At 44.0% G+C, this 18,879-nt stretch overlaps 1 protein-coding gene across 2 annotated transcripts in view; it reads left to right on the forward strand.

Moving 5' to 3' along the window:
- Pop4 (ribonuclease P/MRP subunit POP4) overlaps window positions 1-18,618 on the forward strand; it is a 72,699-nt gene extending 54,081 nt beyond the window's left edge. For both annotated transcript variants that reach the window (XM_068393920.1, XM_068393911.1), the window contains exon 3: window positions 18,054-18,618. In XM_068393920.1, coding sequence (XP_068250021.1) covers window positions 18,054-18,602 — 549 coding nt within the window. In that variant the 3' untranslated portion in view covers window positions 18,603-18,618. The remainder of the gene's footprint in view (window positions 1-18,053) is intronic.
- The last annotated feature ends 261 nt before the right edge of the window (window positions 18,619-18,879 follow it).

Genomic DNA, 18,879 nt, shown 5'->3' on the forward strand with positions numbered 1-18,879 from the left:
CTGTGACGGCATATCAACCTGTGCCGTCAACCTCTTCAGCCCCAACTCCCCAACCAGCTATGGAGGTCGGCAGGAGCGAAGCGCTCTTAGAGTCAATCCAGCAGATGTTGGCAGTGTTCCGGAAGGAACAAGAGGAGATTAAACAAGATCTCAACAAGAGGAGATTAAACAAGATCTCAAAGAGACGAAGATAGAGGTAAAGGAAGGGAAACGCTCTGGCGCTTCCTGGGGCTCTACCAAGCCCCTTAGAGTATCTGACCTCCCTCACTGCTCCGAAACCAATCCCTGGTGGTATTCGGAGCACATGCCCATGATGAAGGGGAAGCTTTATATCTCCGAGAAGTTGGGGGCCAAACCCCTTGAAGATCTCCAATTCTGGCCCAGCTTTTCAGCATACCCAGATTGCTACGTGAGACTGCAAGATGAACCAGCATCCCGCGAGGAGACGGTACCCAAGGAAGTCATTGTCTTTGAGCATGACAAGGCACAGGCTATCCTAACCAAGACCCTGAAAGGGGCCGGATATGCCAACTCCAAAGTCTCGGCATTGAGCAAGAGGCACTCGACCTTCATTGCTCCTTCCTCCAGAGCTTTCCCCTTTTCGGTGATAGCCCTTGACTGTGTCATAAGAGTAGTTGATGAGGGCAAACCATGCCCAGTCCTAGAGGAATGCAAACCATTATCTCTAGCCATGCCTACCTGCGAGGAGAGGTGGAAAGAAGTACACCTAACCTTCTCCGTCTCTAAGTTGGATCCGGAGATAGCAGGCCAGCAGTTCAACGAGAACCTTCCAAAGTTGCCAGAACATCTTTTGAGAAAGGAACAGGAGACAAAAGAAAGACTTTCTGCTTCTTTGTCTCATCAGAACTGCCTGGAAATGTGTGCAGGCCTAACCAATGGCCCTGACATGTACATGGTATTAGCCAAGTCCCACATGGGTACCCTTGGGAAGGACTTTTATGCCTTTGTCAGGTCAAGGAGGACCTGTAGAGAGCATGTGTTTGCCGTAGCAGCGGTAAAACACGAACCCAGGAAGCTGATCACATCATGCATCTGGGGCAAAGAACTTTTCCCACAAGATGTGGTTCAGGGAGTTATTGCCAAAGCCGCCACGGAGAATAGAAACCTTCTCCAAAAGTGGGGCATGTCTTCTAAGAGGAAAGCATCTTCAGACAGTGGTCCCCAACCTAAGAATAAGAAGGCAAAGAAACCACGTAGACCGGAATAACTTCCGACCGTGACCATGGCCACATTGCCTCAAATGGTAACCCAGCTGCAAACCACCTTTCAGATGGTCCCTCAGCAGCTGGTGGACCAGTCACCTGTTTTCAACCCAGGTTTTGAGAGGCACACGGCTACCTTTCGGCCCTACAAAGGTAGAGGCCCAAAAAGAGGCTCCTCAAGAAACCCCTCAAGGGGTAGAGGAGGACGCGGTCACGGAAGCAAGTCCTCAGGAACCTCTAAGCAACGAGAGGTTCCAGGTAGGAGGCGGACTCTTCCATTTTTGGGATCGTTGGACCTTCGATCCCTGGGCCCACAGCCTAATCACGAATGGACTCGGTTGGAAATGGAACAAAATTCCACCCCCTTTTCCAGAATTCTTCCAACACTCCACCCCCTTGTTGGAAGAATATACCTCAGAACTCTTGAACAAGAAGGTAATAAGGAAAGGGAAGTCCATTAAATTCCAGGGAATGCTGTTCTGTGTTCCCAAGAAAGACTCGGACAAACTCAGATTCTTTCTAGACTTGTCTCCACTCAAATTCATCAAGAACAACAAGTTCCGTATGCTTACCTTACAACACATAAGGACCCTTTTACCAAAAGGGGCGTACACAGTCTCAATAGACCTGGCAGATGCTTACTGGCACATACCAGGATTCAGGATACAGAAGACAAAGTATGTCTTCACAGCCATGCCCTTTGGGCTAAACATAGCCCCAAGGATATTCACAAAACTTGCGGATACAATCGTCCAACAACTACGCTCAGAAGGAATTCAGGTAGTAGCATACCTGGATGATTGGCTGGTGTGGGCAACATCCAAGACGACTTGTCTACAAGCGGCCGGAAAGGTGATCCAGTTCCTGGAGCACCTAGGCTTCAAGATCAACCGCAAGAAGTCTCGCCTTTCTCCAGCTCAGAAGTTTCAGTGGTTAGGAATCCATTGGAACTTACAGTCACACCATCTCTCCATTCCACTGAAGAAGAGGAGAGAGATAGCGGGATCTGTCAAGAGACTAATCAAACACAAGAGATTTTCAAGACACCAACAGAAAAGAGTATTGGGCTCTCTCCAGTTCGCACTAGTGACAGACCCAGTGCTAAAAGCACAATCAAAGGATGCGTCAGGAGTCTGGAGAAGATACGCATCAAACGCTCAAAGAGATCAACAAAGGTTGACACCGACCTGATTCCGCACGCTATTAAGGTCTTGGTCAACAGCCTAGAGCCTAGCACGAACAATTCCCTTACAACCACCTCAACCATCAGTGGTAATACACACAGATGCCTCCCTGGAAGGATGGGGAGGCCATTCACAAGAAAGGAAAGTGCAGGGGAATTGGTCGCACCAGTTCAAAACCTTTCACATCAACATCTTGGAGGCTATGGCAGTCTTCCTAACGTTGAAGAAACTATCCCCTCGCAGGTCAGTCCATATCAGACTGGTCTTGGACAACGAAGTGATAGTAAGATGTCTAAATCGACAATGCTCGAGATCACCTCACATCAATCACGTGATGTTAGCCATCTTCTACCTGGCAAGGGAGAGAAAATGGCACATATCAGCAGTTCACCTGCAAGGGTTCCGCAATGTGACAGCGGATGCTCTATCCAGGCAAAAGCCGATAGAGACAGAATGGTCCCTAGACGCAGACTCATCTCGGAAAAAGTCCCAGAACTGCAGATCGAGCTCTTCGCAACGAGCGACAACAAGAAACTACCTCGTTATGTAGCCCCTTTCAAGGACCCTCAAGCAGAAGCAATAGATGCCATGTCTTGACTGGAACAGATGGAATCGAATCTACCTGTTCCCACCAACCAATCTCCTGCTAAAAGTCCTCTATAAACTAAAATCCTTCAGAGGAACAGCTGCAGTAGTGGCCCCCAAATGGCCCACAAGCAATTGGTTCCCTCTAGTTCTAGAATTGAAACTGAAGCTGCTTCCTCTGCCAAACCCAGTTTTATCCCAACTGGTTCAGAAGTCAACTGTTTACACTTCATCCTTGAGAACCAACAACCTACATCTCATGATTTTCTCGCCCTAGCAGCCAAGAAAAGGTTTGGGATCTCAAAGGACAAGATCGACTTCATCGAAGAATACATGTCAAGTTCAACTAGGAGACAATATGAATTGTCTTGTAAGAAGTGGGTTTCCTTTGTGAAAGCAAGGAAACCAACAGAAATATCAATAGACTTCTGTCTCTCCTTCTTCATCCACCTACACGAACAAGGCCTTGCTTCCACCGCAATAACTGCGTGTAAGTCGGCTTTGACTAGACCTCTTCTGTATGCCTTTCAGGTGGACCTTTCAGGTGAAATCTTCAACAAGATACCAAAAGCATGCGCTAGACTCAAATCGGCAACCCCTCCAAAGCCCATAACATGGTCGTTGGACAAAGTCTTGGACTATGCTTTGAATATGAACAATGAGGATTGCACCCTAAATGATCTAACACAGAAAGTTATATTTCTGTTTGCTATAGCCTCAGGGGCTAGAGTTAGTGAAATAGTAGCCTTATCTAGAAATGAAGGCCATATTCAGTTCTTGTAAACAGAACTAAATCTCTTCCCTGATCCTACCTTTCTCGCCAAAAACAAGGTGCCCACCAAAAGGTGGGGTCCTTAGAGAATCTGCCCTCTGAAGGAAGATGTCTCTATGCCCAGTACAGTATAGTGTTTCAAGGTCTATCTTCGAAGAACTTCAGACTTCAAAGAGGGACAGCTCTTCCCAGGCAAAACCTCAGGATCAAACTTATCCCTAAGACAACTGAGGGCGAAACTCACCTATTTTATTCGCAGAGCGGATCCTGACAGCACACCCGCAGGTCACGATCCAAGGAAAGTTGCTTCTTCGTTGAATTTCTTTTAACACATGGACTTTGAGAGGCTTCGCTCATATACAGGGTGGTAATCATCCAGAGTCTTCTATAAACATTATGCGAAGCAAGTGCACGAGATAAAACACTTGTGGTGGCGGCAGGTAGTGTCATAAAACCTGTTGTCTAGTGCTGCGATGAACAGTGAACAGTGTATCGGGTGAATAGGTGTTATCACCTTCTAGTGTTAATACCTTCTAATGAAAATCACTATGGTGATCAATAGACTGTTCTATGCAGGTGCAGAATCTAACCAATAACACCAATGCCATGTGATCATTTGAACACAGTGTTGAAGCATATCCAACATCTGAGTGAAACTAGACAAGTTTAGCTTCACATTCATTGAGTGGCATTTTTGAAAAAAAGAATTAATATATGTATATTTTTCTTTTACAGGTCAGAAATACAGTAATCCCTCACCTATCGGAGTTAATGGGGACCATAACCGACCGCGATAGGTGAAAAACCGCGAAGTAGGTTCTCTCCCTAATTTTGGAATACATACATTTTTTTGTGTACATGTACATGTATATATAATAACAATAAGTGTATGTTAACCCTATAAATGCATATGTTATCATTAGAACATTAAAGAATCATGTAAATAAATATTGATACAGTAATATAAATTATATACTGCACATAAAATAAAGTACTGTTCTGTATAAATACTGTAATATAAATACAGTATTTAATACATTACGTATACTGTATGTACATTTACATTTATACTGTACATAAATAATATAAATAGAGTGTAAGTGTACATGTACATACATATGTAGATATAAATAGTGTACGTGTATATACTGTGGATATGTTTTTAGAACTTTTATTCTTATAACGATACGTAACTCACCTCTAACAATGACGATGATCTTGATAAATGATGATGATCATTTTTCTCTTCTTCTTGGGTTCACTAGAGGATGTAGAGGGTAGAGGACGTTTAGGAGCCATTTTCAAGGGCGTCACAAGCAGTTTTACACCAAAAAGCACAAGAAAACAGCTAAAAGTTCCATGCGTCAAGACTAAGTAACACAAGCGAAGCGAGAGAGAACAATGAATGCGGTCTCCCTTTGCGGGGCGCACGGCAGGGAGAGATGCTGGGTAAAGCGTCTCGGCGGCTTGGCCAATCAGCTTGCGAGATTCTGGAGCTGAGATGGTCAGCGAAGCAGAGAGGTGGATTTTGAGTTGCTCGCCATCTCAGTGTTGATACCTCGTGTTCTACTGTACTCTCTGCCTTCTGCTAGCGCCCGCGTAACTCTCGCACCATTTTTTCTAATTTTTTATGAATATTTTTGAAAATCCGTGATGCACTGAGACTGCGAAACTTGAGCTGCGAAATGGCGAGGGATTACTGTATATATAACCATGATGTTTATATGTGCAAGATTAAATTCCTTCTCATGATACATTATTTATTTTTTTTGCTTATGAAAATAAAGTGAAAAATGTATCTGTGTCTTCTTTTATCCTCAGTACATCAATAAAGGAATCCAGAGTTTTTCTATTTCCTTAAATAGACACCTTGATGGTACCGATTTCCAAAGTACGAATAGGTAATCTCTAGAAAGTTTCCCTTGGGTCTTATGGAAATACAGTGGTACCTCTACATACGAATTTAATCCGTTCCATAACCAACTTCGGATGTAGAAAATGTTCGGATGAAGAAACGAATTTTCCCATAAGAATACATGGTAATTCATTTAATTCGTTCCTCAGCCTAAAAACCCATAATAAATCCTTAATAATTGGCTACACATAATTACACATAACAATAACATTACTGCATAATATGTAAGAAGCATGTAAAAAAGATAATTATAAAGAAATAATAAATAAAAAATGTGTTTTATTGCCACTTTACCTTAGAGACAGGCCAACGCAGGTGTAGGATTTGCTACGCCGGAGACGGACGATCGGCGAGAAGGTAGACATGGTGTTAACATGTTCTTTAAATAAATACTCTCTCTCTCTCTCTCTCTCTCTCTCTCTCTCTCTCTCTCTCTCTCTCTCTGTTCTTCTTCACTGTTAGTGTTAGACGTCTATTAATTTTAACTGAGAGAGAGAGAGAGAGAGAGAGAGAGAGATTAAGCAAAAATGAGAGATTAAACAAAAATGTGTTGTGTACATATGATTTTTAACAGTGTTAACGAGTTGAAAGACAGTTAAATGTAACTAAAAAAAACAATATCAGCGAATCTGAATTCCTTTATTAACTAAAACAAATATTGATACAAACATACTCGTGTGCGTATGCGCAAACACACACACACGCACGAGGAGACATGATCGGTGAGGAGGTAGAGATGGTGACTGCGATAACATACCGTAACTTAAACTACGGAAATTTTAATCTAACTTAGCTTATTTATTTTTTTTTTTATTTTTATATTTCATATTTTTTACATTTTTTTTCTTTTGATTTTTTATTTTCATCACTTTCAGTGATGAGTTACGGTATGTTATCGCAGTCACCATCCCTACCTCCTCCCCGACCGTCTCTCTTACTGCGTAGCAATTCCTGTTTTAGTTAATAAAGGAATTCAGATTAGCTGTTATTACTTTCTTAGTTACATTTAATTGTTTTTCAACTCGTTGACGCTGTTAAAAATCATATGTACACTAAACACATTTTTGTTTAATCTCTCTCTCTCTCTCTCTCTCTCTCTCTCTCTCTCTCTCTCTCTCTCTCTCTCTCTCTCGGGAAAAAATAATAGACGTATCTAACACTATAACAGCGAAGAAGAAGAGAGAGAGAGAGAGAGAGAGAGATTTTATTTAAAGAACATGTTAATGCTATGTTTAGAGAGAAACAGAAAAAGAGAGAAGTCTTATTTAAAAGAGCTTGTTAATGCTATCATGGTTTTCTTTGCTTCACTTTTTTTTCTTTCTTTCTGTTCATCACGCTGGCCCTTCTCACAAATGATCGTTGCCAACAATCTCTTTGTCCTTTATCCCTATCAACAAAAGGCGTTCTATCTCTTCCACGGTATTGCTAAGATGTCTTGTAATAATAGTGATCCCCTTCGATGGTTATTTGCTTTAATGGCTGCCTTCAGCTTGATGATCCTCGAGATAATAGGCCTATTCTGGCCATATTGTTTAGCCATACAGTATCACTCACATGCACACTGCTCTCATGTTTTTCTATAATTTCTTGCTTCAATTCTAATGAAAGAATTGCCTTCTTCCTGTACTGAAACTTAGCTTCTTAGGCACCATGATTATAGGTAAAATCAAAAAGGAAAAGTGAGAAAAGGAAGAAAATAAGCACTGTTAATAACAGACCAAACAGAGGACAACCACACGATACACACATGAAAAGAGAACTGAGCACTCGACGCTCAATGGCGTAATGTTTACTTCGTGTGTCGAAATAAAATTCGGGTGTAGAGTAAAAAATTTTCTCGAATTTTACTTCGGATGTTGGAAAATTCGGATGTAGATACGTTCGTGTGTAGAGGTTCCACTGTACAAACATTGAATCCTTATAGTCGAAGTCGACATTTTCCCTGCAGGGGGCAGGAAGCCCAAAGCTTGGTGGATATGACAAATAACGGTAATGTTGTACTATATATAAGGGTCTAGGAGACCATATAAGGAACTCATTCAAAGGAAAGGCACTTATACAAACCCACAGGTATAGTACTTTCAAGTTAATTCTCTGGTAAGCTTCCATCAGGACGACATGGCCGAGCCCAAAAAATGGATTTTGAGAAAAGCGAAAAATCTATTTTCGGGTGAGATAGCCATGTCGTCCTGATGGACCCACCCTTCTTTCTTGAATGACCCCACCTGAAACTACTCTATCTGCGGCTATTCCTGCTTAAATGCAACTAGGAATGATGGGCTGTAATAGTATTGAGAGGAGGTCCACCGGGTACCTTGATAACGGCTCCCCTTTCGTTCGCCACTCTTCCCCCTCAAAGTGTTAAATCTATTCGGGGTGAAGATTGCTATGTGTCGTATCGAAAAATACGTCCCCTGATATTATGCAATATCCCTCAAGATACATTAAGGATACTCGCGCCAGGAGTTAGAATTCTGGAGACTTATGGTTAATTCTCTGGGAGTATCACTGTAGCAAGTATCCCTCAGAAAGCTACCTAAAGGAACCTTCCATCAGGACGACATGGCTATCTCACCCAAAAATAGATTTTTCGCTTTGCTTAAAATCCGTTTTCTGGGCTCGAACCTGTGCCGCCCAGTGAATAAGCTCCATTTAGCACTTATTCTTAGGTAATTTACTGCTAAATATACCAGAGAAAAAATGTAAAGGAGTGCTAGGTTAACTAGCTCGCTCACCTATTGGTGTCGGTATAAAATTGGGCGTATATTCCAGAGGTCCCGCACTATTTAGATTAATCCACGACAGAGAACCCCAATAGAGGAGAGCCGTTCAACCTCACTCGGTACTACTACAATGCATCCGCTCAGAACCCAACTCCTTTTAGCACAACGTGCAAAGTAACCCGCATTTTTCTAGTGCTCTCGAATTTTGGATATTTTCTAGTGAATTATGGCTTCTTCGTCGGTTTCCCAGGAGACACCGTCTAAGTTAAGTACCAAGCTGGGTTTTACTGTGTTTTGAGCAACCTAGATCGTTTAATATTTATATTATAGGAGTTTATTCTCTTCGTTCATACCGATCTTGCTTGATTTCACTACAGTTGGTACTCCTGTTTTTGAGAGCTTTTAATTTTCACTTGCGGTGTTACTATGTGTATTATTTTTATTATCAAATATTATTTGTTATTGTGAATATTCATTATTTAGCGTTTAGAATCCTCGTGGTTCAATTTTTGGGCCGATATCATTTACGTATTGCTATGGCTGCCGACCGTGCTAAGGCGGCAATGTTATTTTAGCCATCAGGTGTGTCTTTTGTGATTTAATTATTTATGTTGCATGCCTTGCCCAAAAATTTTCTGTGTGTTTATTCATATATTTAACGCTATTATTATTTTTATAATGAATATTTGTGCCATTACTCCGTTTGATCTGTCTGGTTGGGGATCGTCAGTTGGTAGCCCTGCTGCCTCGTATCACGTGATCCTCCCCCACGCTCCCCCTCTAGCTAGGTGGGAGGCTAGGCTTCTCCCCCCTCCACTAAGGGACCGTTGCCTTCCCTCCTTTTAGAGGGGGTAGTTAAGTGTTTATGGACTTTGTCCTCCGGGTGGCCCGGCGGTTTAGTCTCTGTCTAGTCTGGTTGGCCACCGGTCAACAGAGTTGGATCCCGGTGCACCCTATTTTATATTCACTTTTCATTCTGGCTTATGTTATACGAAACCCTCCGGGTTCGATTGGCAGTTCTTAGTTACAGTTCCGCCCCCCTATTATTTTATAACATTTCCTATGATGATTATATATGACAGTTCACTACCCCGGAGTCTCTAAAGGAATTGGTATTGAATATACCTTTATTTCCCGGCCCGGGGTCTACCCCACCCCGGGAAATCAGACACTATGTGTCTTAATTCCTTGTTATTGCATCCTTTTTTATGCTCCCGGCTTGACCGGAATGGATGGCTATACTTTAGTTTCAAGTTAGACTTATGTCTAGGGCCGGGACCCCCGGTCCCGCCCCTATGTAAGAATATTACAGTTAAGCTCTAACCTTGCGTTAGACTTATGTTAGGCCCGGGTCCTCCGGACCCGCCCCTAATTAAAAAAAAAAAAAATTATTTTTATTTTTAACAGTTAAGCTCTAATCTTGTGTTAGACCTATGTTAGGCCCGGGTCCTCCGGACCCGCCCCTACTTAAGGAATAGTACAGTTAAGCTCTAATCTTGTGTTAGACCTATGTTAGGCCCGGGTCCTCCGGACCCGCCCCTACTTAAAAGAATAGTACAGTTAAGCTCTATTCTTGTGTTAGACCTATGTTAGGCCACTTAAAGAATAGTACAGTTAAGCTCTAATCTTGTGTTAGACCTATGTTAGGCCCGGGTCCTCCAGACCCTCCCCTAATTAAGAGAATTACAGTTTCTCATATACTATTCTTTTTACAGATGGTGCATTGTCTGACGCCGGCCTGTGCAGCTGTTCTGCACCAGCCTTGTGGCCACTCCGTCTGCCGATCTCACGCCCCTTGTGGGGTTCAACTGGAAGACGTTGTGGTATGGCACCCGGATAACTGTGTGATTTGCTTCGACCTCATCACTACCCTTGGATCTGACTCGGTGAGTCCCGTTGGCTATATTGCCTTCTTATTTTATTTACTATTAGTAAGATATCTATGGTCTTGAAGGACCATTGGGAGTCTCCCTTTTATAATTCCCCCTATTATTTCAGGCATCCCCGGAGCAAAAGTCTGCGGCTCGGGCCACACTGAAGGTGTGGATTGGTGGGTTTGCCCGGAATGTAAAGTCTAAGCGGCCGTACGTCCTATCTGAGGACTACTGCACCATGGTTTACCCCAACGCCAAGTCTTCAGCTGCTGTGGCTAGGCATGTGGCAGCTCCCATCATTGCCCACATTGATGCCACTATAACGGGTCTCATCGACCCAGAGCAAGATCCATCGGACGCCCCCGGAGGTCTGGAGGACAATGTTGCCTCCATGAACCTGGACGTCGAACCAATGTTGCTAGACGAGCCGGATACAGGTAGGGTGGTAAGTGAGGCAGGTGTGTCCGGCGCTGAGATTCCTATCCTCAGCCCCGCTCTTTCTTCTTCTTCTGATCGCTCTTCCTTTCTTGGATTTTCTGGGGACCGTGATTCGTCTCAACGTTCATACCCGGTTCCCCCTAAGGATAAGTCTACTTCAAGGACCTTACCCAAAGCTCGCAAGCCTCACAAGACTTCTCATGGCTCTAAACATGATACGAACCCGTCTTCAAAGACCTCTGGTTCCTCCTCTAAGTCTCACGACCCGGGAGTTCCTTCCGCCCCTCCTGCTGCTAGTCCGGGCCTTTCCAAATCAGCTATGCTTCGCATCGTGTCGGAGATGCAGGCAAAGTTGGTTTCGGAGATGCAGTCGAGGATGGACACGATGTTCTCTAACTTCGGTCAGAGAATTGGGGCTTTAGAGCAAGGAGCTCCGGAGAGAGTCCAAAGCTCTCTCATACCGGATGCCTCTAAGCTCCCGCCGTTTGCCAAGAACAACCCCTGGCGGATGGCTCTTCATTCCCCGTTCTCAGACGGAATGTTGACTCTGGAGGGCCTTGGCACTCGTCCTCTAGAGGACTTTGAATTCTTTCCTCCGGGTCTGGCATTTCCATTTCATGGTTATGCCAGACTTACCGAGGAAGCTTTAGTCCGATTAGACAAGGTCCCCAAAGAGACGGTCATCTTCCCGAAGGAGCAAGCCCAATCTGTTTGGGCCAGATTTTTGAATGACATCGGCTGCACTAACACCATGCTGACGCCTCATAAAAGCTCCTTTACGATGTTCTTAATGGACAAGACCACCTTGACTCCATGCGTCAATAAGGTGGCAGAGCTTGCCTTTCAATATGCTCTGGAGGAGAAGCCCTTGCCTCCCATCCGAGAGGTGGATCCAATCTCCCTCCTTCTTCCCTCAGGTATTGAGTGTTGGGACAACGTCCATACCACCTTTACCTCCGGCAAGCTTGCAGCAGACTGTGCCTCAGTCTTGTTTAGTGAGAAGCTTCCCCGTCTCCCGGAATCTCTCATTAAACAGGAATATGATTCCCGCCTACGTGTGGGCCGTACTCTAAACCTGGCCACATCCACGGAGTCGATAGCCTTGACTTACGATACGGAGAGTATTTTTAAGTCTCTCAACAAGGCTACGTTACAGTCGTTATATTATGACTTGTATGACTTCGCTACTGCTAAACGCAGATGTCGCAAGCATGTTCTAGCTGAGGCGACGATTAGGCATGAACCTAATAAACTCATCCGGTCCTCCTGTTGGGGTTCAAATCTCTTCCCCGAGGATCTCGTAGAGGAAGTCTTGGCGGAGGCCACTAGGGTTAATCAGAGCCTTAAAGCCCGTTGGGGTTTGACCCCTAAACGCAAGTATGACCCCGCAAATTATCAAGCCCGGGGTAGGAAGAAGCTTAGACCATATACCTCCACCCAGTTCAGGCAACAACAGAGTGCTTCATCCAACTTCCGGCTGCCTCTTCCTCCATCTTCTGTTGCCCCGGCACAGCCTTCCACCTCTCGGGCTCCTTCGGATGACTATGTCACCGTTCTGCTACCTAAGAGCCAGCTTTCTGGTGCCTCCGCCACTTCCCCTGCCTTTAACCAGTCCTACGAGGCTCATAGCTCTTCCCAGAGTTATGGTAGAGGTAGAGGCTACCACCGTGGCTCTAACCAGAACAAAGGCAGGGGAAGAGCCTTTCGCAGAGGAAAGAACTTCCGAGGCGGACGTGGAGGCAACTCCTCAAACCAATACTGAGGTGCAGCAGGTAGGGGGGAGGCTCTATGCCTTCCGCAACAAATGGAGGTTCAGTCCCTGGGCGTTCAGTATCATCTCCAAGGGACTAGGGTGGAGTTGGATTCAAGGACCTCCTCCTCCGAACAAATTTCGTCAACATTCCACTCCGGACCTGGTCGAATTTGTCCAGGATCTTTTACAAAAGAATGCCATACAAGAAACGAAACATCTGAAGTTTCAAGGTCGGCTGTTCAGTGTCCCGAAGAAGGATTCAGACAAGAGAAGAGTGATTCTAGATCTATCCCTTCTCAACTTGTCCATTCAATGCGACAAGTTTCGAATGCTTACCGTCTCGCAGGTGCGGACCTTACTTCCCCGTGGGGCCGTCACCACCTCTATCGATCTTACAGACGCCTACTATCACGTCCCGATAGCGAGACACTTCCGTCCGTACCTAGGCTTTCGCTTAGGGGACAAAAGTTACTCCTTCAAGGTGATGCCTTTCGGGCTCAACATTGCCCCAAGGATCTTCACAAAGCTAGCAGAAGTCGCTGTTCAGGAACTCAGGAATCAAGGGATTCAAGTAGTAGCCTATCTGGACGACTGGCTCATTTGGTCAGACACCTCCCAAAATTGCCTAAAAGCCACTCACAAAGTCATCCATTATCTTCAATCTCTAGGCTTCCAGATCAACTTCAAGAAGTCCCGTCTTCTTCCAAAATCGAAGTTCCAATGGCTCGGCCTGCAATGGGATCTTATATCTCATACTCTGTGTCTTCCCAGACCCAAGAGGTTAGAGATTGCAAGGAACACCAAACGCTTTCTCAAAGACAAAGTAAGTTCCAGACGGCTTCAAGAAAAGATTCTGGGGTCCCTTCAGTTTGCCTCAGTGACGGATCTTCTTCTGAAGGCAAAATTGAAAGATATCAATCGTGTCTGGCGTTCGAGGGCGAACCGGAAGCTCCGGGACAGGAAAGTCCGCCTTCCTCCCATTCTACGGGAAAGACTTCTTCCTTGGACAAGAGCAAACAGTCTGTCAAAGTCAGTTCCCCTTCGATTTCCGCCCCCGGAATTAATCATTCACACAGACGCATCCCTATCAGGTTGGGGCGGCTATTCTCAGCTCAAGAAAGTTCAAGGTCTTTGGACTCCCTTGTTCCGCCATTTTCACATCAATGTGCTAGAGGCCATGGCAGTTCTTCTAACCCTGAAACGTCTCGCTCTTCCCAAGAAACAACACCTTCGTCTGGTCCTCGACAGCGAAGTGGTGGTCCGCTGCCTCAACAGAGGCGGGTCAAAGTCAGGGCCTCTGAACCATGTTCTAGTAGCCATATTCTCCTTAGCAGCCTCGAACCGTTGGCATCTTTCAGCTGTCCACCTGGCGGGAGTCCGGAATGTAGTGGCAGACGCCCTGTCACGGACCTCCCCTCTAGAATCGGAATGGTCACTCGATCTAAAGTCATTTCGGTGGATTCTCTCTCAGGTTCCCGGTCTCCAAGTGGACCTCTTCGCCACGGAATCCAACCACAAATTGAGAGTATATGTGGCTCCCAATCTAGACCCTCAGGCTTACGCCACAGACGCCATGTCACAGAATTGGGACAACTGGGAAAAGATTTATCTCTTTCCCCCGGTGAATCTTTTGCTGAAAGTTCTAGACAAACTGAGATCCTTCAAGGGACAAGTAGCCTTGGTCGCACCCAACTGGCCCAAGAGCAACTGGTATCCTCTCCTGCGGGAGTTGAGATTATACCCTCACCCGATACCCAATCCGGTTCTGTCTCAGATAGTACAAACACGCGTTGTGTACGCTTTCTCAAACATTCAGAGCGCCCTAACTTTATGGACTTTATGAAGTTTGCGGCTATGCATGGTGCCAATATTGATCCTCAAAACACCTTGTTCCTAGAATCGGATAAACGGGATTCCACCATCCGTCAGTATGACTCTGCAGTTAAAAAGTTGGCAAAATTTTTAATAGACTTAGACGTGAACTGTATGAACTTGAACCTTACAGTCACTTTCTTTAGATCTTTATTAGAATCAGGTCTGGCAGCCAATACTATCACCACTATTAAATCGGCTCTGAAAAAGATCTTCCTAGTGGGTTTTAACATGGACTTAACCGACTCTTTGTTAGCTTCAATTCCGAAAGCTTGTGCCAGACTGAAACCGGTTACTCGTCCTACCCCGGTGACCTGGTTCCTTAATGACGTACTCAAATTGGCTTCTGATACCATTAACAGTTCTTGTGATTACATGCCCCTTCTCAGGAAAACACTTTTTCTAGTGAGCTTGGCTTCCGGGGCAAGAATTTCTGAATTGGCAGCCTTGTCGAGAGACCCGGGTCATATTGACTTTCTGCCTTCAGGAGAGGTCCTTCTTTCTCCTAACAAATTCTTTTTGGCTAAGAATGAAGACCCTCAAAACAGATGGACCTCCTGGAAAATTGTTCCCCTCACGCAAGATCCGTCGCTGTGCCCTGTCACTACTCTTAGGTCTTATCTATCCCGGACCTCCTCTAACTCCTCGGGGCCTCTATTCGTTAGAGAACAAGGCGGTACCATTACTATTAAAGGGATCAGGCAACAAATTTTGTATTTTATTAAACAAGCTAACCCTGACTCCTTTCCTCTTGCACATGATATCAGGGCGGTTGCCACCTCGGTGAACTTCTTTCACCACATGAATTTTACAGACCTTTCCAGGTATACAGGGTGGAAATCACCGTCAGTGTTCAAGAAACACTACCTTAAACATTTGGAAGCCCTAAAATTTTCTACAGTAGCCGCAGGGAGCGTAGTTACTCACGAGTAACTCAGGTTAATGCCTTGACTCTTTATCTCTCCCTCTTACCTGCCTCATTTATACCCTATTGTATTCGTTGGTCTCGCACCTGAATACTGTTATTATATTTGTAAATTTTATGCTCCTGAGTATCTGTATATATTATCACTCACGGCATTATTATACCTACCTTATTGGATTTATGTTCATATTTAAGATACCCTTATAATTGTTTTTTGGTACTCATCTCTGATTAAAGCATCCTGTATTTCTCTTACGCTTATGTTTTTTCCTTTATTTTACAAGTTTGGTGACATTTTTCTCTTGTATAGATTCACTGGGCGGCACAGGTTCGAGCCCAGAAAAGGGATTTTGACGTAGGAAAAATCTATTTCTGGGCGAAGGACCTGTGCCGCCCAGTGAACCCTCCCAGCTCCTCTCCCTTGGAGTCCCCAAACTTTGGGTGCTAAGGAGTTGGGTTCTGAGCGGATGCATTGTAGTAGTACCGAGTGAGGTTGAACGGCTCTCCTCTATTGGGGTTCTCTGTCGTGGATTAATCTAAATAGTGCGGGACCTCTGGAATATACGCCCAATTTTATACCGACACCAATAGGTGAGCGAGCTAGTTAACCTAGCACTCCTTTACATTTTTTCTCTGGTATATTTAGCAGTAAATTACCTAAGAATAAGTGCTAAATGGAGCTTATTCACTGGGCGGCACAGGTCCTTCGCCCAGAAATAGATTTTTCCTACGTCAAAATCCCTTTTCTCTTCTCAAGACGGTTCGCCTTTCATGGGCCTCTGATAGTGTACTAACGGGGGGAGCACCTTTCCCGTTCGCAGGTTAGGTTGCGCTTCCGATTGTTTTCCTCTCCCCGCAAACAATAACAGCATGGAAGAGGCTTCACAGAAGGGTTCAAGATCCCGAAGATTCCATCTTCCAAGGGGAATCAAAACTCTTCTACCATCAGTCAAGACTCCTCATAGAGAATCCTTGGTCCCTGTCTCTTCGGAAGTTTTTTTCTTGACAGTACCACTATCAGCAAACAAGAAAGCATCAACAGACTGATCGCTAAATCACTGTTTGCTGATGGCTAGAATTGCAAGATTGAAAGTAGCTCATCAGTTACTGATGAGAAGCACATCCGTGGCAGTATTTGCTGGATCTCCTGGCCTCGTTAATGTCTAGTGACCAACAGTAGCCTTTGTGTGCATAAACTTCAGTGGCAGCTCTGGATATTAGGGTCTCAAGGTATGTATTCGGGTCTCAAGGTATGTATTCTGGAATGAGATCTTCTGGAATGCTCATTCCGGGGAGATTGGAGCAAGGGTTAACTTAATTTGTTGGATCTAGGACCTTCTCATAAGGGTAGATCTTTTTTCCCCCTTTTCTGAGTTGATGCTCTTCATGGATGCATCAAAAGAAGGGAGGTGTTATCCACCTGCAGCAGCACAAGGCCTCCAAGCTGTGCAAAGTCAGATCAGCAATGCCAAATAAACCTCCTTGAGTTGAAAGTAACTGACCTTTATAACAACTCGGTTTGGATTACATCAAAACAGGCAACGGGGTTTTATTTCACGACAACTTTGCAATCTTTTTTCGTAATGCTGCGAGAGACAGATCTTGGCAGACAAACTGAGCAGGAAGTCTCAGGTAACTTATTCTGAGGCATCCTTTGACTCTTGGATAGTAGACAAAGTGTTGACTTTGCAGGGTTTGTTGACATAGACCTATTCTTGACGTCCCTCATCCGTGAGTTTCCTGTGTATTACTAGCCAATACTAGACCAATTGGTAGAGTTTTAGGCCGCCTTCCAACTTTCGTGGGACTACCATCCCTTGACGTTTACGCATTCCCACCATTCTACCCTATGAGGAATTCCTCATCATGGTAAAATCCACAACCAACCTATACATGATATGATAGTCCTGTTATATCTACCTGTAGAGTGGTACCCTGACTTTCTTTTGCTGCTGACAGAGGTTCTGAGGGGTGACTAAACGTCCTATATTTGATGGGATTGTCCCATATTTTTGACATTTGTCACTTGTTCCATATTGACCCTCCCTGAGACGCCTTAGGCCCCCTATTTTCAATATTAAAAAAAGACTAGAGAACAATGGTTTGATTTTGGAGTCTCCTTCTCCAAGAGGAGTTGCTTGCCATAGCTAAAGAGTGTCTCCTACCCTTACCAAGAGGAAAGTAGCCACGGACCAATTACAGTGCAGTAGTTAACCCCTTGGGTGAATAAGAAATGTTTGGCTAATATAGGTGTTGTCTGATGTATGAGGACAGAGGAGAATATGTGGAGAATAGGCCAGACTATTCGGTTTATGTGTAGACAAAGGGAAAATGAGCCCTAACCAGAGAGAAGGATCCAATGTAGTACTGTTTGGGCAGTTAAAAGAACTAATAACAGGAACAAATCACAAATAGTTAAAATAATTTAGATTTTTCATATCTTTATAAACCCAAGTACTTTAGGTCACACTTCCCACCTTAATTACTTAGGAAGTCCCAGGTAAAAGGTTAAAAGTGGGTATCTAGCCACCTGTCTAGTTAGAACCGCTGAAATCATACATGTTAAAGGTCTCAGGTTTGTGTACTGTTGTTATGAAAAACATAAATTAATTATTAAAATTTTTGAGCTTTTCATTTAATGCTCAGGCAGATGTTATTTATCTATAAATTGTCAATGATAAACAATACCTGAGTTTCAAATTTTCCACTAGAAATAAGCTTTTTTATTGATATACTTTCATGCATTTTTGTGTCATGTAGGTTTTTAACTACAAATTGTATTTTTTCAGTTTAATAGATATATAAATGTAGGGCTACTACGCAGAGGAAGGCCAGATATGGGTGTCAGAAAATGCGAGTCGACGAAAGATAAAAAAAGAATTGGAAGCTTGAAAAGTCGGGAGCGGAGGACATTAGGGCTCCATAAAATCAACAAGTTTGACAAGACATTTGAAATGTTCCTACCTATCAACAAGATGTGGAAGGCTTACGCAAAGAAACACTTCTGTATCTCCGATGACAGCAGCAAGCATACGGAAAGTCTTGCCAATAGCGTTCAGATTAACGTCAGAAAATTGGAGTACTTCGGCTGCTTGATGCGAGTTTCCAGGTCTGTATGCTCCGAATACATTGGTGTTGTTGGCATTGTTATTAGAGAAACCAAGAATACGTTCATGTTGATTTGTCCAGATGATAAAGTAAAGACAATTCCTAAAAAGCATAGTGAATTCAGTTTTGTAGTAGAAAAGTTTGGGATTACCGTACTAGGTAATCATTTGAACATAAAGCCTGCTGTCAGAGCTAAACATGCATTCAAGAAACATTGCATCTGGCTGTAAATAAAATGGAATTAAAGATATGTCTTTGTTACACATTAGATGGTGCCATTTCTTATAATACTTTTATGAATAATGTGGATAATGTGGGAGGGTGGGCTGTGGTACCCTAGCAGTACCAGCTGAACTCGGTTGAGTCCCTTGTTAGGCTGGAGGAACGTAGAGAGTAGAGGTCCCCTTTTTTGTTTTGTTTCATTTGTTGATGTCGGCTACCCCCCAAAATTGGGGGAAGTGCCCTGGTATTTGGATGTATGTATACGTAAGAAGTCCCTCAACTTAC

The sequence above is a fragment of the Palaemon carinicauda genome, chromosome 1 (assembly GCF_036898095.1).
Source record: "Palaemon carinicauda isolate YSFRI2023 chromosome 1, ASM3689809v2, whole genome shotgun sequence".
Lineage (NCBI taxonomy): Eukaryota > Metazoa > Arthropoda > Malacostraca > Decapoda > Palaemonidae > Palaemon > Palaemon carinicauda.